Source organism: Mesoplodon densirostris, chromosome 11, assembly GCF_025265405.1.
Source record: "Mesoplodon densirostris isolate mMesDen1 chromosome 11, mMesDen1 primary haplotype, whole genome shotgun sequence".
Lineage (NCBI taxonomy): Eukaryota > Metazoa > Chordata > Mammalia > Artiodactyla > Ziphiidae > Mesoplodon > Mesoplodon densirostris.
Genome location: NC_082671.1, coordinates 98,503,092 through 98,521,671, shown reverse-complemented (window position 1 = coordinate 98,521,671; position 18,580 = coordinate 98,503,092). Strand labels below are relative to the sequence as shown.

Below are 18,580 nucleotides of genomic sequence, written 5' to 3'. Positions count from 1 at the left end.
GAAATTTTCACTAGATGGATTTGCAATATTATTCAATGATTCAGAAATTTTTTATGCATATAGGCTTCACACTTTCATCATTACTTCCCACAGTTAGTGTAAAACAACCCCATAAGAATAATAAAAATCCCAGATGTAACAAATATAAACAATACTATGCAACTGGTATGAAATGTTAGCCAAGATGAAGGGACCAAATCAATTTCTATATAAAATGTATTGCCTTTAAGAACAAAATTATTACTAAGGATGGTGCTGTGAACATAAAATTAATCTTCTTAGTCCAAGTTTATAAAATGTAAGCTAGATAAGTTATATCATCTCTTTTTCCCCTCTGAAATTTTTGGACTGCTTACAGATCAGTTATAGATTTGCATGGACCACTAATGATAAACATAGCACACTTTACCACAGAGTTCGTAAGATATATTTATAATGCCTATACAATGTCTCCATATTTCTTTTCATTTTTTTTCTTACTCCCATCCTCTTTTTCCTTACCAAGGTCTTTAAAGAAGAAGGCCTGTGTGTTTATGTGAACAGATATCTACATCGCATTTACATCTCCAGCATCAGCTTCTCCCCTAAGCTTCAGATTTAGGTACCTGCCAGACATCTCTACGTGGATGTCTGAAAAGGACCATCAATTTACTATGCCCAGAACAGAGCTCTTGTATAGTCTTCTCCAAACCTGGTCCACCCCCAGAGATTCCCACCTCATTATATCACCACTGATCCGATTGTTCAAGTCCAAACCTACGAATCCATTGAGACGCCTCTCCCTCATCCATATATCCAGTATGTCAGTGCTTATTGCCTTTATTCTCAAAAACAGACACATTGAACTTGACGACTCCCCACTACGTGCACTGCTGTCATTTTGGTCCACGCTGCCATCATCTCATCTCTTACGTGACCTACTCCTTACTTTATTACTGGTCTCTCTTATTTCTACTCTTGCACAGACACTTGTATTCTCTCAGTAGTCAGAGGAACATTTTTTTTTTTTTTTTGCGGTACGCAGACCCCTCACTGTTGTGGCCTCTCCCGTTGCGGAGCACAGGCTCCGGACGCGCAGGCTCAGCGGCCATGGCTCACGGGCCCAGCCGCTCCGCGGCATGTGGGATCTTCCCGGACCGGGGTAATCAGGGCTTCCCTGGTGGCGCAGTGGTTGAGCGTCCACCTGCCGAAGCAGGGGACACGGGTTCGTGCCCCGGTCCGGGAAGATCCCACATGCCGCAGAGCGGCTGGGCCCGTGAGCCATGGCCGCTGAGCCTGTGCATCCGGAGCCTGTGCTCCGCAACGGGAGAGGCCACAACAGTGAGGGGTCTGCGTACTGCAAAAAAAAAAAAAAAAAAAAAAGCTAATCAGGTGAGGTCAAAACTCTCCAAGGGCTTCCTATCATGCTTAGGAGAGAGTCCAGTGTTCTTACCATGGCCTGCGAGGCCTTGCGTGATCTGCTCTCCAGCTGCCTCTAGGAAGCCTACCTTCCTTATTTCACTGTTCCTTCCATGGATTGAGATAATTCTTGCCTCTGTGTTTTTTCACTTGTGATTTCCTCTCCCTGGAACACTATACCCCCTGATACCTGTGTGACTTATTCCTTCAATTAGGTTATTTTCTGACCACCCTAATTTAATAGAGCCCTACCCGTACTCCCTTAATCCTGCTTTATTTCTCTCCATAGTCTTGTCACTTTCTGATATTGTATTATATATTTATTTATCATCATTTTCTCACTGGAATGTAAGTTCCATAAAAGTAGAGACTTTGCACTGATCACAAGCCAAATTCCCAGTGAGCAGAGAGATATTTGATGGTTCCTATTCTTTAGTTAGTTCTGTGGAAATAGAAAGGTGATGGGATGTCTAAGATGAAAAGTCAGCCACCAAATCTCAGGGGAGTAGCACTCTGTGAAAGAAGAGAGTATATAGGGGACTTAGCCTTAGTCTACAGAGTGACTACAGGAGGCCTGTGGAGTTTCTACGTATCTTATACCTTTCCCACTGAGCAGCTGATGGCCGAGAATTCATACACTTTGAGGAATTTTCTTTCAGTCTTTGGTCAAATTCATCGATTAAAGCTTAGAGATAAGGAACTTCCCTGGTGGCGCAGTGGTTAAGAATCTGCCTGCCAATGCAGGGGACATGGGTTCAAGCCCTGGTCCGGGAAGATCCCACATGCCGCGGAGCAACTAAGCCCATGCACCACAACTACTGAGCCTGCACTCTAGAGCTCTAGAGGCACAACTACTGAGCCTGTGTGCCACAAGTATTGAAGCCCGTGCGCCTAGAGTCCATGCTCCACAACATAGCCCCTGCTCACCACAACTAGAGAAAGCCTGCATGCAGCAACAAAGACCCAACACAGCCAAAGCAAATAAATAAATAAATAAATAAATAAATAAATAAAAATTAATTTAAAAAAAACTTAGAGATAGAATTATGGTTATTTCCTTAAGCTGCATTCATTATAAACAAAAATTAAGTAGTTAACACCTTCACTTAATAAATATTTAGCACAAGCACAGTCTAAGTCAAATCCCAGCAAAATCCAAATATTAACCTCACTGGGTAGGCTATGGTTTAAATATGTAGTGAGAGAGGACTCGTGTGTCTCTGCCTTAGGCACTTGAGGTTTTTTCACTTAGTGACAACTCATCAACTAGCACTGCTGAGGCACAGAATATGCGGTACCCACAAGTAGAGTTGCAAAGAGGAAGGGAGGCTGACACAAGCATTCCTTGAGAGGTGCCTGCCCGCTGCTACAACAAACTCTCCTGGCGGTCGCTGGGTTCAGCTGGCTTTGGAGAGAATGATGGTACGTAATTCACTACTGAGGACTTCTAGCAGGACAGATATGTTGGATATATGGACTTTAAGTGCTAATTAATGAATTATTATTTAGTACCTGATAGGGAAGGGGTGATGGGCTTACTGAATAAAACAAGGTAGTGTATATATCTTAAGTGAACATCTGGTAACCAGTGAAATTCATTAATTGATTAGTCAATTCCACCACCAGTCAATAAAAAATTCAAATAGTCATTTTAAACACACTTGTTTCACCTCAGGGTTCCTGAAACTGTTAACCAGGAAAGCATTATAAAGATCTGTTGAAGGCATATCAGCCTGTTCAATTTCCCCTTATTGCACTAGACAGTAATGTCTGTATTACTATAACTGCAGTCAGTAGGAGGCTACTCTTTCAGATTTACCTGAGGAAGATTTAGCTGAGTGTTCTTTTAAGAAAAGCTCAGTCCCCATTAATTATGCCTATTTCTACCAGAATTTCCAGATGACTTCACGTGACTCCTAAATAGTTTAGACTACACGCCAGAGTCCCCTGCTGAGGCAGTCACTTCATTGGTACCATAAGATCAACATTTGGTTTTATATGAATGCATAAATCCTAACTGAATCTAATTTTGGAATTTAGCAGACTAAATTATTTTTATCATCTGTCCAAGCAGTTAGAAAGCTAAGATGCAGTTACAATCTTAACTATTTCGACTGTGTGTGTGGAAAAGATGTGTTTTCTATTCAGAAGACATATGGCAGAATATAGTTATCAAAATCTTAGTCTCATACCTCTCGAATAGCAGTACAAAACTCACTCTGGAGCACTTTTTTGAGGGATTGTAGCTTGTGCACTGGTACTTCTCCAGATTCCTGCAGTTTTTCCAGTAATTCAATTGCTCTGGCAACATCTGAATGAAAAAAAAAAAATCAAAATGGAGAGACATGGAGTAAACTGAAAAAAGTACCATCATTTCAGTGACAATGAAAAGTAAGTGGAATTAATTGCAAAACGAGAATTTACAATTCATAGTTTATTGATCTCTTTTGATAAAAGGTCATTTAAATCTGTTCCACACAATTTGTCACTTAATACATCTTCCTTAATGGCATTTCTCATAAGTTATTTCTGTCACACAAATTAGTTTGAATATTCTTTCAGGAAAGAATAGAAGGAAGCATGTCTTTTGTATATTCTGATACCTCAACAACCAAATGAATCCTGTCAATTTTACCTCTGAGATGCTTTTTTCAGGTTTTCTTTTCGCATTCCACATTTATCACACCTGCATTTTTACATTTATTAGTATGACAATTTGATTAATGTGCATCTTCTCCACTTGTCGATAAACTCCTTGAGGGTAAGAACTTAATTGGGTTTATTCACCACTGCAGCCCCAGAGTCTGGTGTAATTTATGTGTTATGGTCATTTAAGTTTTAAGGCCCCCCTTTATCTTGGGAACAATTAAATTATACTAAGGATAACCAGCCTAATAATGCTAGGAAATTGGGCCTTAGGGACAGTGCCAATATATAATTTCCCTGAAAGATAAGGACTAGTAGAGAACAGACTAAGTCAGATGACCTGGGGGTACACTGGGCCGCACCTAATGGAAGAATAAAATTAATTCTTACTTATGACTTTAATAATACTACTAGCTATGTTATTTGCACTTTGCCTGTTTTACCAGATTGTTGTTTCTTGCATTACCAAATGTGTCAATGAGCCTCTGACAAAAATATAGAGTTCTATATGAGATCAATGTAACAGTGTAACTCCAGATATGGCAAGATGCAACAAGAGGGGATTTTTTTCCCGGACTGCAACAGACTAGTAAGACAGACGGTCCAGAGACTTTTGGCTACTGTTAATAGGTCTAGTCCAATAATAGCACATAGAGTGGCCTATCAACAAAATCTTCGCCAGACCTGGGAATGAGCATTCCTACCGCTGTGGGACAAAATGGTCATGAAACACCTCTCAAACCATGGTCGAATTTATGACAATGAGGGGGCCCTGTCACCTACAAACTGGCACTTGCCATCTGCCTCCACAAGGATCAAATTACGAGCTGCTGCAGCTGCTGATCTTCAACACCCCCTGAAAGGAGTTCAAGGTGGAGGTCGATAATGAGGCCCTCTGTGCTTTGGGAAAAACTGGCAGAACAGGTCTTTAGATAGTTAGATATTTTCAGGAGAAGATTTTATGAGTCCAGGTCTTGCATCTCCTCGTATCTAGAAAAGCACTAAAATCCTTCATGGTGGTGTCTGCTCCTCGTAACTAGCAGTAATTTTCACAGGACCAGCAGAAACCTTCTCCAAAAAGTAAGTGCTTGATTGCATGTATTCCCCCTCCACAAAAGTCACATATACACTGACCTTCCCTAATACCTCTTTGGAGCAGTTTCTCAGAACTATGTGGAATGCTGTCTCCCAGGCTATAGTCCTCATTTTGCCCCAAATAAAACTTACACACACACACACACGCACACGTTAATGTATCAAGAAACACAGTCTCTTATAGCCATAGCTTTAAAATTCCCAGGATGGTTTTGTATTGCCAAAAGAAAACGATATGATGAAGGCTATTTTAAAAATACGTATGGTGATCTCTTCTACCTCTCTTGCTGTAGTCGATAACTCACTGAAAGGTCACTTAGGCATTTATGTATAGAGATTTTCAATTCCTAAGTGATTAACTCCAGAAAGTATCCCGTATCCCTGGCATCAGATTATACATTCATTCATCCATCCATCCATCCATCCATCCCTCAATTTGTGTTCCTATTAGACCTGGCACTAGCTTAACAAGACACACTTCTGAATTCACAGCTAAATGAGAAAAAAACATAACAGTATAGCTACCTATAATAAAATTTCTACCACCTCTGAATTAGGGTGGGGTTGGTATAGGTTTATGTATCTAACCAAAGAAAATAACCAAAAAGTAACTTTAATGGAGACTCTCCTTTGACGTACTGCCAACTGATTGCCAATCGTAGCCCAAGGAAGCATAAATCCTGAAATCAGTAAGATGCTGCCAGTTTCAAAAGTCTGTCCTTTGATACATAAACTGAAAGTCAACATAATCAACTGTATCACACCAGCCACATCCACAATCAGTAAGATACCAAGCTAAGAATTGTATGCATTTCTAACTGCATGAAAGACTCTACCTAGATGCCAACGGGCACTTGGAACTCTCAACACGTTTAAAACTGTGCTCATCATATTTTTTTCCTGAAATGAGCTCTTCTCTTCTTATATTCCGTATTTCCATTAATAGCATCTCCATCCAGCCCGTCTTCCAAGCGAGACCATGGAATCATCTTCCAGATTCACCCCCACACGCAATCAGTCAGCAAGTGCCGTAGGTTCTCTCTCAAAACGCCTTTTGAAGGGAAACCCTTTGCTTCATTACTTCTCTTCTGAGGTACTGGAGCATCTCCGAACTGTTCTTTAAGTGGCTTTTCTTTTACAGTCCACTGCCCACTCTGCTCCCCGAGTGATAAATCTCATTATTATACTCTCTTGCATAAAACCTTCTCTGGCTTCCTACTGCCTAAAGGGTGAAGTTCGGACCACTTAGGGCTACATACAAAGCCCTTAACAACCAACCTCTTATGACTCATCTCTAGAAACCTCCTCCTGCCCATCCTATACGCTGACCATCCAAAATTTTTACCATTCTAGGACATGCCACAGAACAGCATGTTTCTGTGACTTTGTACATATCATCCCCTGTTCCTGGAATGCAATTAATTTATTCATCCAATTGTGCCAGGCATGGGAGACACTGTGGTAACAGAGACAGACGGTTGCTCTTGCTTTCATGGCATTTATAGGTCTGACGGATCACAGATACCCAACAGAGGGGGCATGAGCTATAAAAGCAGCTCAACAGACTAGTACATGGATGTCTAACCAAGACATTTATCATCATCCAGGAGGTCAGGGAGGAGCTCTTTGTGAAAGTAATAGCTAAGCAGAGCCCTGGGTAGGAGGTACAGGTGGGGAAAAGGAGAAAAAAAGTTCCAGGCAAATAAATGCAGATTGAAGTCTTACCAAGGGAGTGTGGGGCATTCACAGAACTGAGAGTTCAGTATGGCTGAAGTTGAAACCAGGCCAAGAGTAGCAAGAGACGCAGTAGAGAGAAATCATATCATGGAGGGTGTGTCAGGTCATGTAGGGAAGACTTGGCTTAAATAGCAACTCCTTAGGCATGTCTTCCCTGACCCTCCAAGGCAGATTTAGTTGCTATCACATCCATGATCCCACAGTCCTTTGTTCACTTATCCATTGTAATAATTACTACTCTCTGCTATAGCTCTTTTTGCATATATGTCTCCATCCTTCACCCTTGCAAATATATTAGCTTCTTGAGGTCAGGAACAGTATCTTATTTGTTATTGTATCCATAGTTCAATGAGGAGTACTTGACAAATATTAGGTGTTTATGTTTGCTGAATGAATTATGGATTAATTAATGAGACTAGCTAGGAAGGCAGGGGTTAGAGGTCTATGTCTAGGTGGACATATAACTCACTTCTCCTGAGACTAAACCTCCAGATCACCATCAGCCATGATCAAGACTGGCTTGGGTCTGGTGTGGGGGGGAAGGACGCAAGCCTGAATCCGTAGGCTAAAGGGTATCACGTGACTGAACTAGAAGAAGTTCAGAAAATCTGAAAGCGACTATTCAGGAGTTCTCACCCTGGACTGCACTTTAAAATTACCTGGAATACATTTAAAATTTATTTATTTATTCCCCCATTTTATTGAGATATAATTGACACATAACACTGTATTAGTTTAAGTGTACAACATAATGATTTGATATATGTATCCAGCAAAATGATTACCACAATAAGTTATTAATGCCTGAGACTCACCCCAAATGAATTAAACCAGAATATATGGAAGAGTGGTTCTCAACCTTGGCTGCAGACTGGAACCACCTGGGGAGCTTTAAAACCCTTGGATACCTGGGTCTCACCCCAGAGATTCCAATGAGATTGGCATGGGGGAGGCCTAGGCATTAGGCTTTTGAAAGCCCTCAAGGTGATGCTGAAGTGCAGTCATGGTTGAGAACCACTGGTCTAGTTGGCATGGGTAGTTTTATAGCCCTATTTAGTTCAAATGTGCATGCAGGGTTAAGAACCTCTGCTATAAATCAATGGTTCTAAAACATGAGTGTGCCTAAGAATTACCTGCGGAAACGTATTAAAATGTAGGTTCCTGACCCTTCACCCCCACTTGAGGGAGGTTGATTCAGGAGGTATGAGGATAAGGCCCAGGAATTTGCCTTTTAAACAAATGACTCAAGCGATTCTAAAGTAGTTTCACAGACCCCATTTCAAGAGATAGTGAACAAAAATGACGGTTCAGGTTTCTTTCAGCCCCAGCATTCCAGAAACTCTTGCATTTTCTATTATTCTTTGATACCCTGTAGAACAGGATACTGAATGGGACTCTTCTGGAAGCCTCAGAATTATTGATAAAAGTCCATGAATGAAAGTAATTAGTGTTAAGTACCAGCCCCATCCTGAAACAGTGCTCCTAGCAAAGGCTGCTCACCTGGATCACCTGTGGAGTTTTAAAACCAGCCTGCTTCCCCAGACCAATTATTCAAAATCTCTAAGTGTGAGATCCAGTCATGAGGTTTTGTTTGTTTCTTTGTTCTTAAGCTTCCAGATGATTCCTATGACCATCCAAAGTTGAGAAATAAAGTTCAAAAAAGAGCGATCAAAGAAATTAGACACTATCCACCATATTAAGACTTATTCAAAGCTGGGCCGGCCCTGTTATGTAATGTAATACCATAGGCCTTTTCCAGTCCTTATTAAGAGGTAACTGTGGGATTTCCCTGGTGGCGCAGTGGTTCAGAATCTGCCTGCTAACGCAGGGGGCACAGGTTCGAGCCCTGGTGTGGGAAGATCCCACATGCCACGGAGCAACTAAGCCCGTGTGCCACAACTGCTGAGCCTGCGCTCTAGAGCCTGCGAGCCACAACTACTGAAGCCTGCATTCCTAGAGCCCATGCTCCTGCAACAAGAGAAGCCACTGCAGTGAGAAGCCCACACACCACAACGAAGAGTAGCCCCCGCTCGCTGCAACTAGAGAAAGCCCACATGCAGCAATGAAGACCCAACACAGCCAAAAATAAATAAATTGGTTAAAAAAAAAGAGCTAATTGTGAGATGAAAGAAAATTCATGAAAAATTGTTAAGTCATTAACTTTGGACAGAATACTAGGTCTTTTGCTTCTCTTCCATTAACCAAGCGAGGAGTGTTCCAAATAGAACCAATTGTAGCCATTGGGGGTTGCCTGCAGAGGGAGACTAGAATCCCTTTCCTGGTGACACAGGCAGTGGACATGGTGATCTGCCTGCCCTCTGCCTATCTGATCAGAGGGAGAGAACTGGAGAGCAGTGGCACTAGAGCAGGAACCATCTTGCTGGCACCTACCCAAGGGAATCTAGCAGTATGAAGTCATGGGGTATGTGGCAGTTGGTAAAAGCCAAAAGAAATCTAAAAACTAAGAGTGAGTGAGATCAGGTCCCTCCAGCCCAGTCCTGGCTGGTGCTGCAAAGATGTGGTGAGTGATAAATTGGATGTTAGACTGGAGCTTAAAATGAAATTCTGATTCCCTTTAGCTCTGTAAAAGTACCAGAAACCTGCAAGCCAAGGTCTGGAAGAAAGCAAGAGAAGCCTTTGAGTAAGTAAAATACTTGTTCTTAAAATGATTGCAATAAAGTGTGTGTAGTTTATTTACGAGTTCCCTTAGGGTTCTCACTGAGAACCTCACACTTGTTTTATGAAACTATTCTACAAAATTTGGTTACGAATACAGAAGTCTGGGTTTATCAGGATAGCTCAGACTAGAAGAAATATTACATAACGACTGGGGAGGCTGCTTGACAAACACAATGAAGGCAAGAAGATCTCACAGTTTTTTTCTGAAATGGACTCATCCTCTGGTCTGCCAACTCTCAAGCTCATACTTCCACCATCTATCCCTAACCACTGGACTGCCAGGGAGTTCCCTGGAGAGCATTTAAATGATAGGGAAGAGTGTTTCTCAGCCTTGGCTACCCACTGGGATCACCTGGGTTAACTGAAAAACAAAACAAAACAAAAAACAGATACCTAGATCCTACCTACATATATTTCTGATTTCATTGTTCTGGCATATGGCCTGGGCATTAGTATCTTCAGAGTGCACTAGAGATATAATGCATGACCATGCTGAGAATCACTGATATGGCCTCTCAAGGTACACCCCGGGAAATCTAATAACAATGTTACTTATTGCTGTCACGTACAGCAATTGCTAATTGCTCTCATGTACAATGTTTAGTATGCACGAATTTTAAACATTTTCCTTCTCTTAGCACTATGAGGTAGGTACTATTATCTCCATTTTACAGAACAAGAAACTGAGACCCATAGAGTTAAAATTACTTCTCTGAGGAAAGAGCTAGTAAGTTGTAGAGTTAGGATTTGAATCCTGGCAATATGGCTCTAGAACCTGGACTACATTTGAGATGTGTCTCAGGAATCTATATTGTTAAAATCATTCCCAGCACCACTTCTCCAACATTGTTAACAGAGATTAAGCTAATCTGATCAACAAATCCTTGCTTGAGGGCTGAAAACAGTGGTTCTCAAATTTTAGTCAACAACAACAACAACAAAATAACCCTGGACCATTTATTAAAAATTAAGATAGGGTTTCCCTGGTGGCGCAGCGGTTGAGAGTCCGCCTGCCGATGCAGGGGACGAGGGTTCGTGCCCCCGGCTGGGAGGATCCCACATGCCGCCGAGTGGTCTGGGCCCGTGAGCCATGGACGCTGGGCCTGCGCGTCCGGAGCTTGTGCTCCGCAGCGGGAGAGGCCGCAGTGGTGAGAGGCCGGCGTACCACAAAAAAAAAAAAAAAAAAAAAAAGAAAAAAAAATTAAGATAAAAAAAAGAGGCTGAGGGTGAAGCTTTGAAATTTGCTCTTTTAGTAGTCATCTCAGATGGTGCTGATGCAGAAAGTGGTTCACAAATGCACTTTAAGGTTACTGATAGTTTAATATGTGATCCAGAATAAAGTGAGTTAAAGGCCATCATTTATTCATTGTTTACTTGTACTTAGCTCATCTTATAAAATCCTCAAAAATATATAAAAGGATTACTACTGTTCCTACTGTATAGTTAAAAACAAAATAAAACAAAACAAAAAACCAACTAAGGCTCAGAAAGATGAATTATCTGGCTCAAGGTTACACAGCTAGTAGGGCCAGGATTTAAGACCAGAGGGGTTTGACTCCAGTGCCCATGCTCTTATTTATTTCTCTATCCTGCCATGGAAAAGGGATTAGAAATAAAACAATAAAGGTATGGCAAACTTATTTTTTAAATATAGCATCATCGCAAACTGAGGCAAACAGATATAACACTGCCCAAAGTCCTGGAAGGTAACCCTTCAACACATTACAGTATAATCAATGTGCTCATATTGATAACTTTTTTTTTTTTTTTTTTTGCGGTACATGGGCCTCTCACTGTTGTGGCCTCTCCCGTTGTGGAGCACAGGCTCTGGACTCGCAGGCTCAGCGGCCATGGCTCACGGGCCTAGCCGCTCCGCGGCACGTGGGATCTTCCTGGACCGGGGCATGAACCCGTGTCCCCTGCATTGGCAGGCGGACTCTCAACCACTGCGCCACCAGGAAAGCCCCTTGACAACATATATTAATCATTAAAAATGATCAAATCATTATCAACTGCCTGATGATATTAAGATAACATATTCCGGAAAGACTTCCTTTAAAGTAGTTGAACATTATAACCAAAAACAATAAAACAGTGGAACTTAAATGGGATGAACTTCCAGTCATCTGGAAGAGTCCAATTATCATCTTCTCTTTCCTTAATGATAACTTTTTATTAACTTGGTTAACATTTAGACTGCAGAATTTAACCCATGACTCATCTGCATCTGGACCTTGGATGAAGATAGAGCTGGGTCATTTAAGGCATATTGTCCACTAATTCCACACAAATTTATTGAGTACTATAGCAAACAATATGAGTTATCTACCCCAAAGTCACCTAAAACCCTCACATCCCTTGCCTTCTTCTACTACAAAAGCTGGAAAGCAATCATACTTCTCTTTCCAGACTCTTCTGTCATTTGGCCAAGTTGTTGTAAGTGTAAAGTCACTGGGTATGGCTTCCAGGAAGGCTTTTTAGATGAACAAAACGCTGGCGTATGCTTCAGCTTTTAGGTCTTCGAACCCTTACTCTTTCCCCATTCTCCTGCCAGCCTTAAATGTGCCTAGAGGTGAATCAGCCATTTTGTGATCATGCAAACGGCTGTCACATGCTGAGGCAGGTGGAGTAGGAAGAAGGAAGGGGCCTAGCCCTTCATGTCATCACTGAGCTGTGTACTGGCCTTGAACTGTGCAACCCCATGATTCTTGCCTAGGAGACAAATATATGCTTTACTGTTTGGTTCCCTGTGACTGGCAACCAAATACAAACTAACTAATACCAGAGGAAATGACTTTAAAGGCACTATTGTAGCAGGGATAAGGTTGATGATATTGAGAAACTGGAGTCACATGTGGTGGTCCTTTGAATAAGACAGCCATGGAGAGCCTCTCTGAGAAGGTGACACTGGACTGAGACTTGAACATTCGTAACAAGCCAGCCATATGAAAATCCGAAGGAGGAATATCCGAAGAGAACAGCAAGGGCAAGGACCCTGAACTGAGGGGAGCAAGCCTACATACTAGAAGAACAGACAAAACCAGTGTCAGTGGAGCACAGTGTGTAAGGCAGACAGCGATCGCAACAATGGTGTGCTGGTGAATGATGAACAACCAGCTCTCCAAAACACATGGACAAAACAGAAAAAGCCCTTATTTGTAGTGTTTTCTGATTTCTGTAGTGTAAATACTGCGACCACGACCAGTTTCAAGCTACCAACATGATAACCACTGGCTTGAAAAATTCTTGACTACTCAACACTCAGCTCTCACAAGGCAGAAAGTACCAATTACAACACACCACTGTATAGGAAACAAAGTTTGAGAAGTAAACAGGTGTTAGATGTTAAGAAGATTTTATAAGAAGGTTATATTTTGGTGTAATTACTAAAGAAAGCCATTGAAGAGTTTTTAGCAGAATGATATGATTCGCTTCACATTTTACAAATATCATTATGACTACTGTTTGAAATGTTAGTTACAGTGGGTCAAGCATATACACAGGAAACCAGTTAGGAAGAAGGCTATTACAGTGGTCTTGGCAAGAAATGGTGAAAGCTTCAGTTAAATGGTGGCAGTGGGGATGGCAAGACGTGGACAGCACAGGTGGGGAGAAGAAGAATCAGTACCCTGAGGAGGTGCACAGCTGTATGATGAGGTCTCAAAAGAATGTCTCTGGGCTTCCCTGGTGGCTCAGTGGTTGAGAATCTGCCTGCGAATGCAGGGAACACAGGTTCGAGCCCTGGTCTGGGAAGATCTCACATGCCGCTGAGCAACTAGACCCGTGAGCCACAACTACTGAGCCTGCGCGACTGGAGCCTGTGCTCCGCAACAAGAAAGGCCGCGATAGTGAGAGGCCCGCGCGCTGCGATGAAGAGTGGCCCCCGCTTGCCACAACTAGAGAAAGCCCTCGCACAGAAATGAAGACCCAACACAGCCATAAATAAATAAATAAATACATAGATAGATAAATAAATAAATAAGCCAAGCATTTGAAGCCCTTTAAAAAAAAAAAAAAAAAGAATGTCTCTTCAGCAGAAAAGGATTTACTAGTGAATACAGTCACATGCCTTAGCCTGTTTTTTCAATAATTGTGTCTGCCTCTTTAGCCATAAGCAGATGGTGTCAACAACAAATTTAACAAGTGACCAGAATAACAAGGGAGAAGAAAAGTATCAGCACCCTGAAGACAGAACTATTTTAAAAGCACATAAGAATACGGCACTTTCTCCTGTTAGTCTCTTCCTATCCATATAAGATCCCTCTATTCAGCGTCAATTAGGAATGTTATAAAATGTTTTAGCACTGCACCAAGCAGTTGGAGAATATGGATATAAACCTAAAAGTCAGAGACCTGAGAAGTATAAAATGTGGTAATACTGATTATATACAGTTATTGTGAGGTCTGAAGGAGAATGTAATTATGATGAGATTTTCATATAGAGTATCTGGCACATGAACTATACATGACATCTATACCATCTTTTCTTTTAACCCTTTCTTTCTGTGGGTCCTCACTTCCTGTTCTATTAGTGGAAATATGTGAAGAGGAAATGTTAAATTATAGGAATGAAACTATGCTACTCAAATTTCCTTTGAAAAGGTGACTAGAGGTCCTCTTTTTAAAAACATACTTGACCCACAGAGTTTAAATTAAATGACTATGGACAACTAAATCTAGCCGTAAGTTAGTATTTCATGTACAGTATTGTAGAAGTCATTATTAAGTCTACAATTTAAATAGTGTACATGAAATACTGACTTATTACTAGCTTCATGATGTATCTAAAAATTGGACCAAAGAATGCTCAGTTTAAAAATCTCATGCTGCACAACAGAGCATGTGTACCAACAAATTAAAATAAATGGCCAATAATGCTTTGCACTTGCAGTGCTCTGATATGAAAGGAAACTCTGTCAATTTACGAGTTATAATGAGACATGACAACCATTGTGTCCTTCTCATCTGACACTCATCTCTGTTTGGATCCACCCACAAATTGCCATGTTCCTTAGATGCACACTAATTGGTAAACCTTAGGACTAGCTCAATTTAAATGTGCTCAAATTAAAAGCTTTACTTAGTATGCTGTTAAAAATAATCCCAATTTATGTTTATTATCAAAAGCTGAATGAATTCTCTTCCTAGGATTTGGGACGACACTGAAGTGTATCACAAAAGTCTGACAATACTAGAATTTTTAAATCATGAATCTCAAATTGTTTGCCAAACCTACTGCAACCAGAAGAACACTTTACACTACAAAATGAAAAGCTGTAGTTGCTAAGAGATTCTCTGAAGTGGCAGGTACCTGTTTCATTTGACAGTGATTACTTACCCAATAAACAAATCTTTAAGTATACAAAGCTTAAGATACAGCTTTGTTAAACAATCCCTGTTACGTGGTCTGAATGAGTAACGTGTTCCCAGTTTTTATAGGAACTATATTCAACGTTTTCTTCTTTTTCTTTCCTTCTTCCTTTTTAAAAAAAATTCATCTAATTTTCCCAAGCAGCTAAAATTGAAGCTTGATTTGCCTGCTATCACCTGAGACCTCAGGAAATCAGAGGTTTCAACTTTCTTTTTTGTTTGAGCTTTCTTATATCTCATATTTGATGTCTTTCCCTTTCTTCTATATTTTCACCTCACGTTTCTTTTTAATCTTGCATCCATGTCTTTACATAATGACAGCCAACTATAACCTTAGTCCTAATGACAGTGAAATTAGCTCATCTCATTTTCTGTTTCCAGCCTTCTTGGCAACCACGCAAATGAACACCTAACTTGATCGTGTTTGGAGAATCTATGAGAAATTAGACCTGGCCAAAATGTAATCTGTTTTTGCATGTCTGAAAGAAGTTGAACAAACTACTGCCCTCTTTTACACTAAATACTAAAACATCTGTGCCCTATTAATTTTTTTTTTTTTTTCTTTTTGCGGTATGCGGGCCTCTCACTGTTGTGGCCTCTCCCGTTGCGGAGCACAGGCTCCGGATGCGCAGGCCCAGCGGCCATGGCTCACGGGCCCAGCCGCTCCGCGGCATATGGGATCTTCCCGGACCGGGGCACGAACCCGTGTCCCCTGCATCGGCAGACGGACTCTCAACCACTGCGCCACCAGGGAGGCCCCCTATTAATTTTTGTATGCTCCATTATATCCAATCCAGAATCATAACAATTGTAGGCACTTAAAAACTGGTTGTTGAATACAACTGATTGTACGGAATTAAATGTTATTGTTATATTATACAAGTATTATGTACTTATATATACCTATATATTATATTAATATTATATAAAAGTATTTGTCTTCACTAGTTAACAGAGATACTATATCAAGCCCAATTTGACAAGATTTGGGTTTCTTACAAAATGTGAATTCTGAGAAAATTAGGATTTAAGGGACTAGACTCCATCTTTTTATAATAATCAACTTTAACCTTCTACAAGTGGGTGGAGTAAGAACCATGGGTATGACTTGGAAAGTGGATCAGAGTTTATTTTAGCACTCATGAAAATTTTTAGGGAAGCCTTATTTTAAACTCTCTGGGAGGTATTTCAAAGTACATTGTCCAAACTACATTTTGTATGCAGACAAATTGTTTCTAAAATTTCTGAGACAATGAATACAATGAGCATTTCTTCATTAGCCAGTTAAGTACTGGGAGTATAGTTGTAGGAATACAACTTCCACGTACAGATTAGCAAGATGATACCTCAACACTGCATCACCAGCGACCCAGCCTGTCCATCCACACTATGCTTTATTTACACTTCATCTACAGCCTCAACTGATTTTAGATGCACTTGATGAAAGAACAAAACACTTTTCACAGAGCTTTAAATTTAACTCTTAATTGAAGTCTATACATTTTACCTTCCCTTCCATAACTCCTTATCTGTCTAACGTTTTCTCAATAAAAGTTAGTTAAATAATTATTGTCTGGCACCTTAAAATACTAGACACAAAAAGATATGGATCCTTAGGTTCTATGAGTTTTAGTATTTCCCTGGCTTAGTACATAAAACATAACCAAGCTTTTACACTGGTAGTGATTCCACCTGTGTATATTGTCAAATTGGAAATTTTTTTCCCAGTAATTATTACTAGGACATCCCAACCGCCTTTTTCATATTGCTCAGGAAACTGGAAGGGAAAATTTTATCAGGAAATTGCTGGAGAGACAACCAATCGAGTTCAGTGTTTTCAAAGAGCTCATTATAAAGAAACCTTACAAATTTAACTTTTCATGTCCTCAAATATCTCCTACACTAGAGAATGGATGAATGTTTTTATCTAAACTGACACTTTGATAAATTATTCTGCTATCAAGCTACTTAATAATGTTTCCTCTGTTACCTTATCACTACTATATCATACTATGACTCAGTTTCTTAGTTACTTTGAGAATTGTATGGTGAGGTTAGTGCAGTGCTGTGTCTTTAAAAGATGATTAGAGCACAAAGTGAAGCTTGGTGTCTACAGAAATTGCTATGGTGAATAGCTGTTGAGAACATGACTACTATCAAGCTGTACAAAAGATGATTTAAAATTCCAAATAAAAGTCGTGAAATAATGAGTTTCTCCTCATTACATTAGATTCCCTGGGGCTGCTTTGTCAGACTTTCAATTGATGTTTCTTTTATAAAACAAATCTTGGGAATAGAGGAGGAGGAAAAATAATTGTTTAGTAACTTATTGCATTTGCATAGCAAACTAATAGTAACTAATGAAGTGTTATTTAGTCATAAGTAAAGTTATACGAACTATTGAATAAATTTAAAGATGACAAAAAACAAACTTGAATGCCTTTTTCCCCTAATTACAAAATAAATCCACTTCTTGGGGAGGTTTATAGGGTAAATATAAATTCCAGTCCTATGCTTTAGATATGTTTTCTTTGTTTAAAAAATATGCAAAAATTTTAATTTATGCTATCAAGACTATCACTACTCATTCTTTCTAAGATGCCCACTCTGTGCCATCCATGGTTCTTTCATAGTACCGTCCATCTTTGTTTCCTAGTACTTATCATTATTGTAATCGTACATTTATCTCCATGACTCTTTGACTACTACCTGTCTCCTGTAGAGTGTAAGCTTCATGAGAACAAGAACCATGATTGTTTTTTGTTCTCCTTTGATGTCCATTCCCAGCTGAAGGTCTGTAACATGGCAGGTACTCATTAAATATTTACTGAATAAATAAATGAGCCAAAAGAAAATACCTGCCCAGAGATGGAGGAAATATTTTGGAGTGTAGTGTTGACTTGCTCTATGCTATTCAACACACACTACACAAAAGACTGTTCATGGACTCTGTAACCATAATTCAATTGCTGTATGCATGAAAATGTATCAGAAACATTTTTTAAGTGTAATTTTAAGGAAGTACTAGGAGATGAAGTTTGGAGGTTCGGCTGTAGACTCTAAGCATGAGGAGTTAAGTTTAAAATTCACAAATAAAACATTTATTTGGACAAAAACAGATGCTGCAACTTCATATTAGATTAAAAATAACTTAGCATTTTCTTGTCAGATGAAAACAATTTAATCCCATAGACCACTAGATGTCCTTAAAATTATACTTGTACCTTTTCTAGTTCGTGAGTCATTAGGATCTGGCTCAAAACAAGCAGGCAAATGCAATAAACTTGAAATGACTTGTTCAACAAGGTCCTGAATTTATGGTAAATAGCTGGGTTTTGCTCCATTTGAGAGAAGATTAAATAAAATAAGCTTAGCTTTGTTTTATCTTTTGAATAAGCTAATATCCCAATACTTAAATCTGAGTATGAATTCACATTTTTTAATGCAGAACAAGCTACTCATACATAAACAAGTTTAATTTGAAAGGCATTATTTTTCAAGTAGCCTTAACATAAGCCAGTCCTGCCATAATTTACCGAGTAGTTTTATCTTACCTTTAATTATACGTACTCTGAATACCTTAACTCAGGTGCAAGAACGTCATCACATTCTAATAATGCTTTAAACACATTTATTTTCGTTACATTTATCAAGG

General features: G+C 39.9%; 1 protein-coding gene across 8 annotated transcripts in view; it reads right to left on the bottom strand.

Annotated features, from left to right (window-relative positions):
- Positions 1-18,580, bottom strand: part of LIN7A (lin-7 homolog A, crumbs cell polarity complex component) — a 245,462-nt gene that overhangs the window by 89,691 nt on the left and 137,191 nt on the right. For all 8 annotated transcript variants that reach the window (XM_060112959.1, XM_060112958.1, XM_060112962.1 and 5 more), the window contains one exon: positions 3,591-3,709. Coding sequence is in view for 1 of the 8 variants with exons in the window: in XM_060112957.1 (XP_059968940.1) it covers positions 3,591-3,709 (119 nt within the window). In the remaining 7 variants the exon portion in view is untranslated. The remainder of the gene's footprint in view (positions 1-3,590; positions 3,710-18,580) is intronic.